Source organism: Echinops telfairi, unplaced genomic scaffold (genome assembly GCF_000313985.2).
Source record: "Echinops telfairi isolate 266 unplaced genomic scaffold, ASM31398v2 ScPeMD7_5592;HRSCAF=6446, whole genome shotgun sequence".
Lineage (NCBI taxonomy): Eukaryota > Metazoa > Chordata > Mammalia > Afrosoricida > Tenrecidae > Echinops > Echinops telfairi.
The window spans coordinates 25,295,822-25,314,511 of NW_022109491.1; the positions used below are offsets into that span (position 1 = coordinate 25,295,822).

General features: G+C 56.0%; 1 protein-coding gene and 1 non-coding gene across 2 annotated transcripts; both read right to left on the reverse strand.

Annotated features, from left to right (window-relative positions):
* Nucleotides 1–5,749: 5,749 nt before the first annotated feature.
* LOC115871351 lies at nt 5,750–5,868 on the reverse strand. Its single transcript, XR_004047231.1, has one exon. It is a non-coding gene; the product is annotated as a 5S ribosomal RNA (ribosomal RNA).
* Nucleotides 5,869–6,603: 735 nt separating this feature from the next.
* Nucleotides 6,604–14,113, reverse strand: LOC101644516. Its single transcript, XM_004697904.2, has 5 exons — nt 14,068–14,113; nt 13,052–13,133; nt 11,674–11,838; nt 7,464–7,595; nt 6,604–6,832 (listed from the first exon to the last, which is right to left on the reverse strand). Exons 2-5 carry the CDS (start codon nt 13,131–13,133, stop codon nt 6,696–6,698), a joined length of 516 nt encoding a protein of 171 aa, XP_004697961.1. The 5' UTR covers nt 14,068–14,113; the 3' UTR covers nt 6,604–6,695.
* Between the last annotated feature and the right edge of the window lie 4,577 nt (nt 14,114–18,690).

Consider the following 18,690-nt stretch of genomic DNA (forward strand, 5'->3'; position numbering starts at 1 on the left):
AGGCACCCCAGGCCAGAGCAAGGGTGGCCCTCACAGCTTAGCACCACGCCAGGCCCTTCCTCTCCTCTGGCTCCCATGAGCACGACTGAGGGACCAACTGGGCCCAGGACAGGTGCCCCAGAGCTGTTTACGGCCCCAGCTGCCTCTTCCTGCAAGGAGGTCGGCCTGTGGCATCTTTGCCTTGGGCCAGTGCCCATGGGGACCCCCGGCCAGAGGGAGGAACCTTGGGTCTTCCCTACCTCGAGCAGGAAGGAGACGCTGTGCCCGGGGTAGAGGGGGCTGGAGGCACCCACCCACACTTGGCCTGGGCAGCAGGGCTGCCGAGGCCAGAGTGGCCTGGCCAGGGACCCTTCAGACCAACCTCCCTCCCTGCTCTGCTCCACCCATGGCCTGTCTCGTCTCTGGGGTCCTGGCCACCCGGGGCTCTCTGCTGTACATACTCAAGACTAGTTTTTATTCCTTGTGAAGATGATATACTATTTTTGTTAAGCGTGTCTGTATTTATGTGTGAGGAGCTGCTGGCTTGCTGTGCGCGTGCACGTGGAGAGCTGGGGCCCGGAGACTGGACAGCCTGATGCTCCCTCCTCTGCCTGGCCCAGGGAAGCCCGCCAGGGGTCCCGGCTCCTGAGGGTCCCTCTCCTCCCTAATCCCCCCACTTGTTCCAGCTCTTTGACATAATCCGTGTGAAGGTGAAAGTGCAGTTCAGTAATAAACTGTGTTGAATCAGTGAGCAGGAGTCTGGACTCTGTGGACTCGGTATTGTGGGACTGGGGGTGGACTGCCACTCGGGGGAGGACCTCTTCTCCATCCACTGCTGGGTCTCTCCACCTGTAGGGAGGGTCCTGAGCTTGATGACTGACCGTCAGGGTGGCCATTTGAACACGCCTAGCAGCACCGGGGAAGAAAGTTGTGTAAAAATGACAGCCGCCAAACCCTTTGGGGTCTGCTCTCGCCCAGGGGGGTGAATGTAAGAGCAAGAGCCTGGGTTAGGTACATGGTCGAGGTTCTAGGGTCTGTGTGTGCCAGGCACTTGGGTCGGTGTGCATGGGGCAGACACAGGCATGCTGTGCTTGCCCTCGGGAGAAGCTGCAGTCGCCCTCATCAGGCACTGATAGTCCTGCGCTGCCTGGCGCTTCCACTCTAGTGGGAAGGACAGCCTGATGGGCACAATGGCCACACCACTCTGGCTGTTGTGAGGCAAAGGGTCCTCGTGAGGAAATCAGCCCAGGCTCTGGCAAGACAGGGAGGCCTGCGTGAGTCCGAACCTCATCTCTCCAAGCACCAGCCTTTCCCTCCACGAAGTGGGCATGTCATAGCCCCCATCTCGATCATGAGCAAGATTGAGCCTGATGACACACTCCCCACCTGGAACTGTTCCCAAAGTTACTTGCGGCTGCGGTTGGAGGTCAGGGAGGGGTTGGGAAGGTGGGTGAAAATTCCAGGCGTGGCCATTGGGAGTGGGGCTGGAGGCTGGGCTGGGAGCGATCTTGACTGCCCCCTGGTGGCCTTGTGGGGATGCGTTCTGAAAGGCACCCCACACCTGGGTCTCAGAACCACCTAGCCAACTCACCTGAGGTACCCTCCATCGCTTACCAGAAAGACCTGTAGGCAACAGTCCCGGGGAACGACTTCTGGGTAGCCACAGCTCTCCCAGAGCTGATGTACCCCTTGCTCCTCCCCTGAAGGCCACTCAGGTCCCCGATAACCTTCCAGAAATGGCCTTTCATGTCTAGACTAATGCACAGATACAAGTACATCCCGGTCATCTTTTACACTCAGGGTAGCATCCTGAGACACACCAAGCCTTGCATGTCCTGGAAGTGTCTATGTTCGTACATAAGTAGTTTTCTCATTTTACAAAAGCTTTTTGCTGCCAGAAATTTCAGATACACAAAAGTAGGAGCAATAGTGGCATAGTAGTTACATGTTGGGCCGCTATTCGAAACCACCAGCTGAAAGATGACACTTTCTACTCCCATAAAGAGTTACAGTCTGAGAAGCTCATGGGGCAGTACTACCCAGCCCTGTAGGGTCCTTGTGAGTCGAAGTCAACTACGCAATGAGAGATCCCCTCCTGTAGTGGGCCCACGTGTCCTCAAGATTAAACTTCAATGGTCATCCAGCAACTTCATTTCCTCCAGCTGTGAAATGTCACGCAGTCTTCTAACCAGTGATTCCTGACATTTCACGTGTCATGATACATGCATGTAACAACTGCACACGAAGGGGAAGCTAGAAACACTTGGGGCTGTCTACGAGTCATTACATTTCTGTAGATCACGAGCCTTTCCACACATTTTTAATGTCGTTTTTGTGGTAAAATAAGGTGCCTCGGCTGATATTTGGGTCAGCTTATACCTACCTGAGTATATACGGTATCTTTCTTTGTATTATACTACTTCCTGTCACCGTTTTTGGACATTATCCGGAGACACCAATCCCTGGAAAAGGGCATCATGCGTGGTGAAGTAGAAAGGCCGCGAAAAAGAGGAAGACCCTCAAGATGGACTGACACAGCCCTGGTTGGGAACATGGTTACATGTTGGCCACTAACCACAAGGTAGGCAGTTCAAAACCACCAGTCGCTCCATGCGAGAAAGATGAGGTTTTCTGCTCCCATACATGAACATAATGTATCATACATAACAAAGGACTCACTCCAGGTAAACACAGTTGACTCTATTAGGAGATCTTTTGATAGAACTGACTGTATTGGGAAATGAACACAGAACAACCAATGGGTTATTTAGGTAGTTACCAAAATAGTATTTTGTAACATTTGATATACCGATTCATGATTCTCAGAAAAAATGTGTAACGAGCCCAGTCAGCGTTTACATTATTACACTCCAAATTCGATATAAATAAAAATTGACCAAGTCATGTGGAAAAATCAGAGCGGTTCAGCTCTCCGTTTTCAGACCCCGGTCATCACAGTTTTTTCCATGAGACAATAATTGCAAGAACTGTCTCTTAATATAGATAAAATAATAAAAATGGACATATATAATGTATGAAATGTCTTCTTTGCTCCTTAATACATACCCATACACTAATGTGAGAATTCTGGGCATGTGGAATATTTAATTCCTCTTACATTATTTAAGCCATCTTCTTTCCGTAGGTTCACACATGAATAATTAGCGTGAATAATTCCATTATAAGGAGCCTTGAGACTTAAACGAAATTCAAATGACGCCACAGCAAAGTTTTAACTAGTCAGTCTTAAAGTTCCTAATTCAAGAAATTATTCTTAAAACACCACTCTACTGAGAACGTGGACCTAGGATAAGAAAGCAAAACCTCTCGCTTGACTCTAGAATAGGAAAAAATGGAAACATCGTAGTGACCTAGCCTGAGATGGTTTGAAAATGGGTTGCAGGCCGAACATGCTCACGCGAACCCTTAGAAAGACTTGCCTCCAATTGCACTGTCTAAAGAGCACGCCCCCAACATCCACGGCTGTTTTCTGCACCCCCCTTGCATTGTAAAAATCACCATCATAAATACGAATATTGAGAAGACTAATCTGCGAATCACTGATGTGGCTGGGACACCCCTGCAGCTGGTTGGCTGCCTGTAAGTGGCCTCTCACAATCTCACCTGGGCTGTGTGCCAAGCTCCCTGGGCATGTGGCGAGTGAATGTCCGAGGCCCCACTGACCTGGCTGCCTAGGTGGCTGGCAAGTTCCGCTGCTGATCCCTGTCCAGGCTGGAACAGACCAGTCTTGGCTGTATTCAACGAGCACCAAGAAGAGACAGGAGAGTAGGACGGTGAAGTGGTTGAATAGGGGCACTCAGAAGCCAGACAGCCTGAAGTAGAAGCCTGGATCCACCATGTACTCGTGGGTGGCCCTAGATTGGTGTCTCAGGCGTTCTCTGACCTTCTTGACTTGTAAAATGAGTGTGATGAGCATACATACAGCCTGGCAGGCTCGTGTAGAGCATTAAGGCTTGTGTTGTAGAATGGTGGGGGGCACCATCCTAAAATCACTGCCACGGGGTCCATTCTGACGCCTAGGGACCCTCTAGCACACAGAACAACCGTCTCCTTTGGGTTTCTGAAGCTGTCGATCTTATGGGACCAGAAAGCCTCATCTCTCTTCTAAGGAGCGGCTGGTGAGTTTGAACTACTGATCTAACCCATGGCTCCTTGTCTGGCATTAGGATTCTAGACAAATATTCTCAGGCCGTGCTGTCAGACCACCGGCCCCTACTCCCACTCATCTGATGAACTCTGGACCAAGACCTGGCAGGACTGGACTGGGGAGCTCCCAGTAGCCCAAGCTCTAGCTACGTCCGAATGGATCTCCCTTCAAAGTAAAGCTACAACAAGGATTCAGGGGTGAGTAAATTGTCTAGGGAGTGATCCCAGGGAAGTAGGGATATGAGACCCAGGTGGTGGGGGAGGGGCTGGCATGGGCGGGCAGGGAGCTAGGATAGGGAGCAAAAATGAAGAAGTTGACCCTTGCAGGAAATGGGGATCCTTCCACAGAACCGGCTTTATCACTAAAGGCCAAGAAAGCCAAGGCCGCCATCCTTTATTGGGTGAGGGTTGCCCTGGGCTATCAGTCCTCGGCATTTGGCACTTCCGGCCTGCTCCAGGCTGGGGCTGAGAGGCACAGGAGAACTGTCCACAAAGCTGCTGGTGACCTCCAAGGGTGGGCCAAGGGGACCAACACGCTGTCGGCCCCCACTTCTGTCTGTGTTTATAGCACACCCGATGGACCACACTGCCTGAGGAAGGGAAAATTTGGCAGTTTTCGATGTTTGCTAATCTAAACACGATGGTGCAACAAACCCCTCTCACACCCATGCACAGGCTCCTACAGGATACATTTCTGGAAGGCGGAGTGCCAGGGCAAAAGGGAGATGCGTTCTGTCGTCTTGCCAGATGTCGGAGAAGCTGCCTGTCTCCGGCACTCACTCTTTGATCATTGTCAATCCGATAGACGGGGGTGGGGGGTGGGGGTGAAAAATAGTATCACAGACTCTAAAAATCGCACCTTTGAAATGCGAATTGGGGTGGGCGTCTTGGACTATATTTGAAAGCCATCTGTATGCTTAAGAAGTCAATAACGAGTCTGTGCAATGGCCAGGGGGGCGGCTGACTGCTGACGGCCTGCCAGAGGAGCTCAGCACCACCCCACGAAAGATGCTTGCCAAAGAAATCAAACCGAAACCTGATGAGACCTCTAAATCTAACCACGGTTTATAGAAAACACCGGGGCGGCGGACGTCATCATACAGTGGCCTGGGATCAGAGCAAGCAATTGCTCAGGACGAACGGCCGGTTCTGTCAACGTCTGAAATGCAAGGAGAGAGGGGGAGCCGGGGAGAGACCAGCTTGAAACAGAGGTGTGAGGTGGATGAATCGCTCCAGTTCAGCTTCGGAGAAGATGGGGAGACTTCAAACTCCCTGCCGTCACGTCGATGCCGGCTCATAGCAGCAGCCTTATAGAACAGGGTAAACCTGCCCCTGGGGGCTTCTGAGACGAAACCTCTGCCAGAGTGGAAAACCTTATCTTTCCCCCAGGAAGCGGCTGGTGGTCAGCAGCCCAACACACACTGGACCCACCAGCCTAATGCGCAGCCAGGCCGTGCCTGGGGTAGACGGATGCTTCCTTATTTCTCCCACCAAGCACGACTTAGAACCCTGGATGCAACGCGTCAAAGATGAGGCAGCAGGCTGGAGAGGGACCCCAGTGCCTCAGGAACCACAGAGGTGGCTTCTCTTTTTTTTTTTTTAAAGCCTACAGCATCCGGTATTCCCAAGCGGTCTCCCATCCAAGTACTAACCAGGCCCGACCCTGCTTAGCTTCCAAGATCAGACGAGATTGGGCGCGTTCAGGGTGGTATGGCCGTAGACCAGAGGTGGCTTCTCTACGTTTCCCGTTTGCCCCAGAGGAGGAGGCTTGAAAGGCGTGTGAGTAACAATTCCCTTCTTCCTGAATTCCATTTGCTCACAAACCTTTTGGAATCCACACTTGGAGTCCTAAAAGCTAGGGATCCAGAAACGCCGGTGGACAGAGAGCAAACCCTGCTCACTCCTCTCTCTCTCTGTCTCTCTGTCTCTCTCTCTCTCTGGCCAAACGAGTGGGAAGGAACCATCCCCACTGCACTCCATGTACCTGTATTTGTCTTATTTCTTCTGATCACCAATCGTGTAACGCTCCCTGATCTATGTTCCCGGCTCCCTCCTCTGGAACAGGTCTCCTCCGTGAGGGAGACTTGGTCCTGTTCACTGCTGCTGCCCCAGGGCCTCAGCACCTGGCACACAGCCCCGCGCCTTGAAGACTCTCGCCAGGTGACTGAATGGAGCCTGTTGAGTCGTTCTTTCTACGCGGAATGCCTGCCCTTCTCTGTCTTTCCTAAGCCCACCTAAACTTTAAGTCTCCGTCATTTTAGCTACCAGGGGAAGACGGGACAAACCAAGCCAACGCTCGCCATCGAGTCAGTGCCGACTCAGAGGCTATAATCTTACAAAGGCAATCGATCACCAGGTCGTTCTGCGGGGCCGCTGTGTGGCTCTGGGCCACCACCTTCCTGCCCTTAGGAGCGGAGCACCCCACTGAGCCCCCTGTACCCCCTTGTAAAGACGGAGTTGGCAGAAGCAATCGGCCCGGTTTTATTGAGGTGAAGGGCAGAGGAGGGGCCGCTAGGGGTGGGCCTGCAGGGAGGGCCGCTGGGGCAATATCACTTCTTCCACTCCTTCTTGTCGTAGTCCCACCGGGCAGCCAGGCCTTGCACGGGGTTGCCCTTCATGTCGAGGATGCGCTGGAGCTGCTGGGCCTTCCACTGGTCTGTCAGCGTGATGGGCTTCTCGGGGAACACTGGAGGGGGCACGGGGAGGCTGAGCACCCTGCCAGGCTGTCTCTAGTCACAGAGTTCCTGCCGAGGAGCACCCTCCACCCTGCCCATCACCCCACATCCCCTCCCCGTGTGCCCCCCACGTCTCCACCGCACACACCGCCAGCACGGCCAATCGCCTGTCCAAGGCATCATTTCAGGGACCTCGGGCCTCCGTGCCACCTGAGACGTCACCCCGTGACCTGGGTCACCAAGGTCTGTCCCCTCTCTGAGCCCTAGGCTCCCCACCTACCTGTGTGGCCCAGTGGTAGCAGGAGCCCCGGGCTGAAGTCGGCCTGGATCTAAAGTCCCAACTCCACCACCCACTTGCTGTGTGACGGAGCAAGCCCCCTCACCTCTCAGAGCGCCCCCCCCCCTTGGCGTTATCTGTCAGAGACAAGGTGATCGATCTTATAAAGCAAGGGGCGTAATGCCTGACAGATCCTGACCAGTGCTTCCTGTTGGCTCACTCATTCTAACCACCAAGTTGGCTCCTGCCTACTGCAGGGTCCCCGGGGAGAGCATTTCTTCCCCTTCCCTTCCCAAGGGTCCTTGGGCTCAGCCAGGGGCAGCCATGGTTCCAGGGTCTCTGAGGGCAGGGCCCCGCCCACTCACCATAGACCCGCTTCCACCAGATGATCAGCCCTGTGACTCCCACGAAGAAGAAGACCCCGCCCATCACCGTCTTCCACTCGTTGGAGCGACGGTTCATCTCGGCGAAGGTCTCGTTGTACTGGAGGCGGTACACTGGAGGATGGCATAGGGGTGGCATCAGTGCATCCGCCCCAGGGACCCCAGCCAGGGGTCCTGGCCCTCCCCTCCTCCACAGTGGATGAGAGGCCCTGGAGGCAAGTGCAGGGGTGTGAGTGACATCTGTGACTACAGCTACGTCCCCAGCACCTGGAACAGAGGTCCCCCACTGCTGGGCTCCGAGCCCTGGGTCAGGCATGCCAGCTGCCTGGGCCTCTGCTCCTCATCTGGGAAATGGGTGGATGTCTCCCTCTGAGAGCGATGTGGGGTGAACTGGGACCAGACAATTGCACACTTCCCAGCACCTAGCAAATAACCACCCCCCCAAAACACAAACCCCAACCCCACTGCCACTGAGTCCCTTCTGATTCACCCCAACTCTGCAGAGAGCGTTCCTGAGGTGGCCCGTCAGGGGTGGGATCATCTGGTCCACGGGCTGTCTCTATATAAATATTAAAACAACCTCACTGCCTTCAATTCCATTCCAAGTCATAGCGCCTCTATAGGACAGGGTAGAAGAACTCCCCCTCTCGGTTTCCAAGATTTCTAACTTAAAACATGTTTCTTTTATTGACATATACTTCACATAAACAATTTAATCGTCCAGTCGTATTAAGAAGATTGGTACAGTCATCACCACAATCGATTTCAGAACATGTCCCCGCCTTTCTCCCAAGGAGCCACCCGGAAGGTGGTTTCGAACGACCGACCTGCAGTGAGCAGTCGCGCACATCAGTGTCAGCTGATCATCAGTGTCAGCTGGCACCACACACCTCCCCACAGAGAAGCGCTTCCAGCCATCCCATGAGCGGGCAGTTAACTAGATGCCAGGACCACTGGCAAATCATGTTACAAACATCCGAATGGCTCTTGGCAGAAAAAAAGGTCCCCATCCTGCTGCAAATCTTATTTTTTAAAGTTTCATTGGCACCTCATCCACATATCATACAATTCAATAGTTCGTTCAGATCAAGAAGAGTTGTATAATCATGACCACCATCCATTGTAGAACACTTTCTTCTTCCTGTACTCATTGCCATCAGTGTCCTTTTCTGCTAATCGTGGCAAAAATACACACAACAGACAGTCTCCAATCCAACAACTTCTACCTGTGTGATTCAGTGCCCTTGACGATACTCTTCGTGTTGTGCAACCATTGGGTTCCAGGTTATTCCCTGCTGTAAATCTTTAGAGGAGCAAGTAGCCTCATCTTTCTCCTAAGGAGTGGCTGGCAGGTTAGAACCGTCCACCTTGTGGTCAGCAGTCCATGCTTACTTAACCGCACTACCATGTCTCCTTCACCGAATAAGTCGTGGTTCCTATCATTATTACTCTTAGACAAGGCCCCCTTTCACTTCCTCACCCCCTTGGTTAGTGCCCTGGTAGACGATTCCGCTACCTCTCGCCTGGACTGGCCACCTCTCACCTGGACTGGCACCTCCTTGGTCCGCCTGCCTGTTCTCCCTCCATCCATTCAGTAGCCAGAGGACACCTTTCAAACGACCTGGGTTCAAACCCAAGCAGCTGCGGCTTCAGGCTTCAGTGCTAATTTTCTCGCCTAGAGTGGCCCTGAGAGTTCAACCAGGGGCTGGGAACTGCAAGGCCGGCCACTCAAACCCACCAGCTGCTCCGGGGAGAACGCTGAGGCTGGCTGCTGCCGGAAAGACCGGCGTCTCAGATGGGCCTGGACTGTGCGTCGGAATGGGCTCGCAGCAGTGAGGGGTCTCAGTTTCCAGATGCCATGAGCATGTACCAGCCAGTGAAGTGATGCAGTGTGCAGAAGGGAGGGCATGGGGTGGGGGGGTCCTCCCACAAGGGCGGGAAGGCTTTCACACGTACTCATAGGAGCCTGGCCACCGGGGACTGGGTGGAAGGGAAACGAACCTTTTCCCTCTATTCCTTTAATGTGTTGCTCTCTGTGTGTGATCTTTCCGTGGGCCATTAAATAAATATGAAAATAAATAACTAAAGGAGAAAAAGAAGCAAAGGTGGCAGCAGAGCTCCTTGGGGAACCGGCGAGCTGTCTTGGGTTTGAGCAAGATGCCCTGGTGTGTGGCTGGCTGTGTGAGAACAAGATCAACCTGCAGAAGGAGTTGGCATTTCCGGAGGGTGGGGACTGTGGGTGACAACAGGGAGAAAGGACTATTTGGGGTGGGGTGGGGGACAGGGTAAAAGTGTACAGAGGACCTTGGGAGGAACGGGGGAGGAAGGCTGAGGGCATGGCTGCCCTCCCCTCACAGGCTGAGGTGGAGCTCGATTCTCCCTGGTGGCCTAGTGGTTATGTGTTGGCCTGCAAACCACAGGGTCAGGGGTTCAAAACCACCAGCCGCTCCATGGGAGAAAGATGGGTTTCTACTCCTGGAAAGAGTTACGGTCTCAAAAATTCAGTGGGGCAGTTCTACCCTGTCCTAGAGGGTGGTCGCGATGAGTCAGGAGAAGGATAGCCAGAGTGCTCCTTACAGACAAGGGTGGCAAGACGTAGTCTCACGTACTTTGGCTATGTCGACAGGAGAGACCAATCCCTGGGGAAGGACGTCGTGTTTGATAAAGTAAGGAGCAGCTCAAAAGAGGACAGCCTTCGGGGAGTGGACTGGCACAGTGGCAGAGGAACAATGGAGAGGGTGCCACAGGGCCAGGCGGTGTGTCAGGCTGGTGACCTAACGACATAACCACAGGAGTCCGTCTGGCTTTGGCTTTGTTTTGCTTTGACCCTCTTGGGCGGTCAGACACCACTCCCACCCCATCCTGTTAGTTGGCGCAGGGAACATTTGAGGTGGGGGGCAGGGAGGAGTCCTACCCAGTGGAGGTCAAGGGTCGAGGACCCAGCATTTCCAGTGGTCAAAGGAAGATGGTGGAGCTCCGCTGTCACTCGCATGCCAGGCGGTGGGGGGGTTCCAATCTTGCCCCCACCACTCTCTAGCTGGGCCACGGTCTACAAGTGGCGTCACCTCTCTGAGCCTCAATTTCCTTAACTCAGCGGTTCTCAGCCTGTGGGTCATGACCCCTTTGGGGTTGGAAGCCCCTTTCACAGGCTTCGCCCGATCATCACAGTAGCAAAATGACAGTGATGAAGTAGCAACGGAAATAACGTGAAGGTTGGGGGTCCCCACCACACGAGGAACTGTCTCCGAGGGTCGCGGCCTTAGGAAGGTGGAGAACCGCTGACTTAACTGAACTGGGGGCTACAAAGAATGGCAGCCTCAGTGCCGGCTTTGTGTATGTGGCATTTGGATGACATTCTTAAGAAGAAGGTTGTGGTCTTTTCACGTGGATGGAGACCAAGAGCCCAGGATGCTGAAAGGAGGAAGATTGCAGAAGGAGAGGGGTCTGGGAAGGTCGGCTCTCACCAGGCCAACTCAGCGAGCCGCCTGCTCCCAGCCCTGCGCCTGGTGCCTGGCCCTGAAGTGGGGGTGCAGCACCTTGCTGAGTGAAGGGGGTTGAGGATCCTGTGCACTCCTCCACTCCAGAGTCCCCAGAAATGCAGGTGTTTGGACTGGACCCAAGGCTATAGAGAGCTCAAGGTCATCCCAGGACACGGGACCCAAATCTCTCCTGCCTCCCAGGATCAGATCCCTGCCCCACTCACCTCACCCGACTCCTTCTGAGCCAGTCCCCCCACCCTCTCAATGGAGCCACCACCCACACACACCCCCATGATGTGCCCACTTCCTGGTGGCCCCTCCCCCTCGCCCTCCCAGGCTAGCGGGAAGCTGGCCTCCTCCTCGGAGTCCAGATTCCAGCCCTCTTTCCCACAGGTCCCCCCAGCCCAAGGCACACACCCCATCCTAACCCTATATCCTGTGTCCGTGCTCCCCCTGGATGGGGAGCGTCTGCTGAGGGAGTCTCTGGGTCCCCGACATCGCCCAGCTGTGCACGGATAGGGGCTTCTGAGGGGTGGTGCACGAAGGGAAGCAAGAATGGATGAACAAATGGATCCGCTTCACCTTCTGCATGTACTTTCAGGAGACGGGGGTTTCTGGCTGTCCTTGTGGGCCTCTCCCTGCTCCCTGCAGGGTCTGTCCTCATACACACGCCCCCCATGTCCCCGGCCACCCTGCCCTGCGTGGACACTCACGGGCCACCTTCTCGGCCTTCGTCAGCTGGGCCCAGCTGCCCTTCTCCTTCTCCTTCAGGGCCTGCTGCTCGGCGCTGAGCTCTGTACAGCAGGGATCCTCTGGCATCGGATAGGAGCGCAGGGCGTAGCAGTTGATGTAGGGGGGCATCTTGTCCTCAGCCTGGGCTGTGGGCGACAGGGAGGGAGCTGAATCCAGGCTGCCCCCTCCCCTCACGCTCACATCAGTCTACTCATGGGCACATCCTCTCTGCCAGGAAGCAGTCTCAGGCCCCGCGGGCGGGGTGCTTGCAGTCACTCCGGGCCAGGCAAGACGGTTACCCCATTGCACTAACGAAGAAACCAGGCAGCTAGTTGACTGGGTGAAATTCACAGAGCGGGAAGGCTCGAGGCCAGGGCTGAGCCCCATGAGTTCCCTGTGGGCTCAGTCAACATGTCCCTGCTTGTGGACATCAGAGGCGCCGATTAACAGGACATTGGTGGTACCTTGTGGGATTTGGAACCGCCCCGGGCAAGGAGTCCTGGCGCTTCTGGTGTCTAGTGCTCAGTGTGTCCAGACAACGGCCCAGCGCCCCGCTCCGAGGCCTGCTGTGATAGCAGAGAAACGCTTGTCACAGCATGAGGGGCATAGTGCCTAGTGCTTCACTGCCCTGTCCGGTCAAGTCGAACTCCTGTGACATCTCCAGGACCGAGGGGATGTGCTACCCGGGGTTTCCAAAGTGGCAAATCTTTACAGAAGCAGACGCGGCCTCATCTTTCTCCCCAGCAGTGACTGGTGGGTTCGGGGCAGTGACCTGCACTGAGCTGCGGCGTCCCATGACTGCCGGGCCCACGGGAAGGGCTCAGGAACGTTACGACCATCAGGACAAGGAGCCTGGTGGCGCAGGAGTAGCACATGGGGCTGCCAACCAAAAGGTCAGCAGCTCAAAACCAACAGCCCCTCTGTGGGAGAAAGACGAGGCCTTCCTTCTCCTCTCGGAACCCCAAGGGGGCAGTTCTGCCCCGTCCTGCAGGGTGGCTGCGAGTGCATGGCAGTGAGTTTGGTTTGGTAAGAGTCAGGAAGGCCCTTCTATTATCTGCCTCAAGTCTCTCATGCTTTTGGGCCCTTTTCTTCTGAGAAGCACTGACACCATGATTGGAAAAGGAGGACCTAGACCCCAAGGTTCTGCCTACACCCACAAGGGCCTTGGGGACCTGGAGTTTGGGGGTCCAGCCCTGAGAAACCTTGGGGGTGAGGGAACATGGCTTGGGTCCAAGGAGTGGGCTGTGGGAAGTGGTTTGGGGGCCCGATGGGTGGCATAGCAGGGACAGCCTGCAGGCTGCAGGACCCCTGTGTCCTGGCCCTGGAGTCCCGGGTGAGAGGAAGGGGCTGAGGACTTACCAGTGCCTCCGGGGCTGTGTACCCCTCGTGTTCTGAGTCCTCTGCTTCTCAGGACCAGGCTCCAGGGGGCTCTGGCGAGCATCTGGGTGGGCACATGGGTGAGTCCTGCCTCTGGGTTCTCAGCCACTCCCCACGATGCCTGCCTCGGCACCCAAACTACAAACCCCTCTTTCCAGGAGTGTGGGGAGAGGCTCAAAGAATTTTAAGGTCACTCTCTGGCCAGCCTCCAATCTTTGTCATTATCTCTCTGATATCAACAAGGAGCGGGGGCAGGAGTGGGGGGGCATGATCATAGTCCTCCTGGGACCCCAATTCACCATCTGAGAAGTGGGAGACGGCCTATCTTTTGAGGCAGCACTGAGAGTTTGAGGCTGGGACCCCAAGTTCTTTTTCCAGCCCCAGTTGTCTAAGCTGGAGACCCCTCTAGTACCAGCTCCCAGAAGTCCCTGGGTGAGCGTCGGTGTCTGGAGGCAGCAGGGCCTGCAGACATCTCCCTTGCCAGCACCAGGGCCATCTGCCAGGAAGGTCTGGCCCCCACCCCTCCGCCCCCACCCCACCACTAATTGGCTGCCTACGTGCTGGAGAGCCCGTTCCACTGGATCTGGGGAGGGGAGGGGAGGGGGGCAAGCTGAGCCCATTCCCCCAACCCCAAGGAAGTGGCAGGGTCCAGCATCCCATGCGGGGTGGGGAGAGGCTTTAGAGGAGGGGGAGGATCAAACCAAGCCAGAGAGAGGGCACAGCACCCACCTCTAAAAGAGAGAGGGACTCCACATTTATGGAGAGGGGTGCACCAAAACGAGCCAGAAGGGGTGTCCCACTTCTAGAAGAGTAACTAGATGGGGCGCACTGCATATGATAGCTGGGGGGGCACCCCACGCCTAGGGAGAGGGAAGGGTAATCTACATTTGGGGAAAGAGACCCACCTCATAGAGAATAACTCCCAAGGAGTCCCCAACCCTGACCTGCCAGAAGCCCCCTCCCACAGGCAGTGACCTGACACCCACCCGCTCGCTCACCTTGCAGGCCTGGCAGCAGCTGGACAGGGCCCCCAATCTGTGGAGCTGGTAACAGAGGAGAATGGGCTTCCCAGAGATGGGAGCTCTCCGTGCCTCCCCTGGTCCCGCCCCACAGCCTGCCCCTGGCGCCACCCCTCCTGGGAAGATCCTGCCTCATCCAAAAGGGAGCCCGGAGCGTGGGAGAAGGCTACAGCGAGGGGAGGGACTGAAGTGTGACTTCCCTCCTATGGGGGTCCTCCCTCCAGAGACTCTCAGCTGACAGCGCCTGGGAGCCCAGCCAGCTTTATCCTGGCTCCCTGCGTGGCCCTTCTGGCCAAGCCCTCGGAGCTGAGCCGTCCCGGGTTCAGGCCCGTCCTGCCTGACCACCACACCTTTGTCCACTGCTTTCCCCTCGGCCTGGAACGTTCTTTTTTGAATCTTTTCAGACCCGGGTCTTCCAGGAGGCCCTCAAAGGTTTGGGTACCGGCTTGTGATGTACCTCCCCGCAAAGGGGAGAACACCACTGTATGCCTTCGTCCAGCAAAGAGCAGAGCCTCTCTGAGCCGGTGTCAGCTGCAGTGAAAGGGAGCCAACGACAGTTCCCACCTCGCAGGCCTCCTGTACGCACTGAACCGGCCAACAGAAGAGCATCGGACAGGTTGAGCCAAGACTTATCCTTTAGGACCTGCTGCCCAGGGGAGGAGCCCTGGTGGAGGGCGTGGTCGCAGTTATGCGTTGGAGTTGCTAACCAAAAAGTCATCGGTTCGAAACCACCAGCCGCTCCGAGGAAGAAAGGTCGGGCTTTCTACTCCCATAAAGTGTTACAGTCATGGGAACTCACAGGGGCAGTTCGACCCTGTCTTACAGGGTCACTATGCGTCAGCATCACCTGGATGGCAGTGAGTTTTCTCACTTCTGAAAAGTCAGCAACTGAAACCCCTCTGACACGCGGACGCACCACGGCTCAGGTAATTGCTGGCGCTGGTATCCACGCGCAGTGTGAGCATGGGGGTCGCCTGGGGAGGTGAGATGTGAGCACAGCCGGCCCCCTCCAGCCTCTACTGTGCTAGGCGGAGTCCAGCTCCAGGCAGAAAGAAAACACCAAAGCGCACTGTCGATTGAGCCTGTTCCGGCTCCTGGAGACCGCGAGGGACAGGCTAGAACTGTCCCTGCGAGTTTCTGAACCGGTAACTCTGTACGGGAGAAAGCCGTCTCATCTTCCTCCCGCCGAGCTGGTTAGTCGCCCAACATGTAACCAGGACACCAGCAGGGCTCCTCAGGCGGAAGGGATGCTCTGTGCAGGGTCCAGAGATAGAACGCGGGGTGGGTACCAAGAACAGAAAGGAGGCCAGCGTGTCCAGACTCTAATAGCGGGGGTGCGGGGGGCTGGACTCCCACGCAGAGCCCCAGAGGCTGGATGAGAACCTTAAGCTTTACTCTAAAGACAATGGGAGACCTCTGCCACGGAAGCAGGGCAGCGCCGATTAAATGGAGGAGGCCAGCCTGTGTCCAGACCCGTCAGCACGGCCTGGGACTGTTCGCATCCCGGGGATGGGCGCAGGCATGAAGGCTGTTCTCCTGTGGCCTAGGGAAGGGTACTCTAGATCTCATGGCTCTGGGTCTGTTGAGGTGTGCCAGCTCCCACCATCCCTCGGGCTCCCACAGTCCAGTGAGGCCACAGGGAGTCACCAATATCTAGAGCAGCGGTTCTCAACCTTCCTCATGCCGCGACCCTTGAATACAGCTCCTCATGTGGTGGTGACCCCCAACCATACCATTATTTTCCTTGCTACTTCATCACTGTCATTTTGCTACTGTGATGAATCGGGTGACCCCTGTGAAAGGGGTCGAGACCCACAGGTTGAGAACCGCTGATTAGAGGGAGGGAGGGAGGGTGTTTAGTTCCCAGAGTAGATAAGCCTGGCAGTGTGGGAACTCTGAGGAAGAGCTGGAGGCACCCGAGGGTGGACAGGAGGCATGCCAGGTGCATTCTGGACCTCAGCAGGGACAGGGGCAGTTCTAGAAAGGTGTCCTGGGAGACCCCTGGAGACCCCCAGCTCCAAGGACTACCTAGGCTTGCCTAGTGCCTCCTGGTGGCCACACTGGGGGCTGCCACTTCCCGACAAAGCAAATTCTGGAATTGGGGAACTCCCAAGAAAACTACCTAACTTCCGAGGAGCACGGCCAGAAGAGGAGCCCTGTGGGCAGACGGGGAAATGCTTGTCGGGCAACTTGGGGAACTGCCTGCCTTTCATCTTGCCGGACGCAGGTGGGCGCTCCCTGGAGGTCAGGAGGGTGTGACCACACTAGTGTGATGCCCAGATGTGTGGGTTCTCCAAGGACCCAGGCCTCCCTGCATGGCCAAACCCTCAGCCGTGGATGACTATGGCTCATGGCGACCCTGTAGAACAGAGGAGGCCTGCTCCCTAGGGTTTCCAAGTCGGTAAGGAATCTTTACAGGAGCAGGCAGCCTCCTCTTTCTCCAGCAGAGTGGCTGGTAGATTTGAACCGCTGACCTTGGTTAGTAGCCCACCCGCCTGTTCTGGGAGGTGCCTGCGAATTGTTTTCCACTCACAGTTGACACTGTTACTGTACGAGACAAGGAAACACAGGATTTCATTCAGCATTGACTCGGTGGTGACGAATTTGAATGACCTAGAGGCGCCATTGAGGAGCCCGGATTTCCTTGACTTTTTAGGGGTTCCCAAGGCAAGGCATTTGATGAATGCCACTCTTCTTCTCCAGTGCCCTCCCAGGCCTGCCCCGGTGGGAACTCCAAGCCCTGATGTGGGCGGCCTGGCTCCTTGACAGAGAACATTTGTCCGACAGGCACTCACTCGGCTCCTGCTGGCAGGCAGTGGGTGGACGCCGGCCTGGGGCGGCTCACAGACTCCAGAGGGGACATTACGGGCCCCTTGGTGCCAGCGGCCGTCCATGGCTTTGGAGCAGGGACAGACTGAGGCTGCGGAGACAGGAATGGTGAGATGGGGGACCTGTCCCTTCCCCGCAGGCCCTGGGAGTCCCTATCAAAAGGAACAGTTCACATGTATTTGGTCAGTTTTGGGAACCCCTGAGATTTGGCCGGACCTGCGAGCCACGGTCTCAGAGTCCTGAAAAAAGGACCCCCACCCCGTTCAGGCTCTCCGCTTTACCCAGGACACCCCTCCACCACCACCACCACCACCCTCCCGCCTCGCAGGCCAGAGGGACACTGAGAAAGTCCTAGGCCTATTGTGTAGGAGCCCCAGGCTGAAGTAAGAGATGGTGCTCCCAGCAACGCATACCTAGACCCCCCAGGCCCTTGTGAGTCAGGGGCGTGCAGGAGCAGAGCCAGAGATTACAGCCTGGACTTAGGCTGGCTGTAAAGGACTCCCAAGACCCACCTGGAGTGCCGGGATAGGCAATGGTGGGCGGGGCTCACACAAAAAGGCAGGACCTAATTTGTAAGGGCTGTGGACCGGACCTGTGAAGTGCTGTGCTTGTGGAGCCAGGGTGGACCCGATGATTAAGGAGCTGGGGGGTTTGCAAAGAAGGCCCGGTGGTACAGCTGCGTTGGGCTGCTAACATCAAGATCATCAGTTCAAAACCACCAGCCGCTCTGTGGGAGAAAGACGAGGCTTTCTATTTGCATAAAGATTTACAGGCTTGGAAACCCACAGGGCCAGTTCTGCCCTGTCTTACAGGGTGGCTGTGAGTCGGGATCGACTCGCTGGCCGTGATTTTGAGGGTGTTTTTTGTTTGATTGGTTTTTTGGAGGGTTTTTTTGGTTTTGATTTTTGAAGCTTGCAGAGTGACAGGCAGCCTGAGGGTGCTGGGGGGTTAGGGTGGCCAGCGCAGACTTGGGAAGATGCGCAGAGGCCTGCAGGCACAGGGGCGATCCCAGGAACCTCAGTGGGCCAGCGCGCAGTCCCAGGGCTGCCACGGTGACCCGATAGTGCCAACCCCTCCAAGAAGACAGATTTCGCAGTGCTATGGAGGTAGGTGGAGGCCTGTGGCTGAATTTCACTGGGACGGGACAAGAAGGGTGACTTGGCAGATGGAAGCCTTGGGATGGATCTGGTCTCTCGGCACCTCTTGGCCGTGCTCAGGGCAGACACCCAAGGAGGAGGGTGCACGGGGAACGGAGCTGCAGCAGTCTGGGCAACCGCCAACCCTTTCAGCAAATGCTGAAAACTGCGGAAGCCTTCAGGCCTGCCCAGACCTGCCAGCTTTGGGACAGCCTGCCTCTCTGGCTGCCTGTCTTGAGCCTCTAGTCCCACCCTGAGATGCCAATCCTCTCACCCCACCCACTAAACCTTTCTCTGTCATCTAGTGGATTCTGACCCATGGAGACAGAGTAGAACAGAGGTTCCCAACCTGTGGGTCACGACCCCTTGGGGGGTGGGGATTTGAATGACTCTTTCACAGGTGAGTTAGTTTATTTTTCCAACCTGTCTGATAAACTCATGTGGGGTTAATTGAAGGGTGGAGGGATAAATGGCTGGGTGAGCGTCTCATCTTCCTCCCGCCGAGCTGGTTAGTCGCCCAACATGTAACCAGGACACCAGCGGGGCTCCTCAGGCGGAAGGGATGCTCTGTGCAGGGTCCAGAGATAGAACGCGGGGTGGGTACCAAGAACAGAAAGGAGGCCAGCGTGTCCAGACT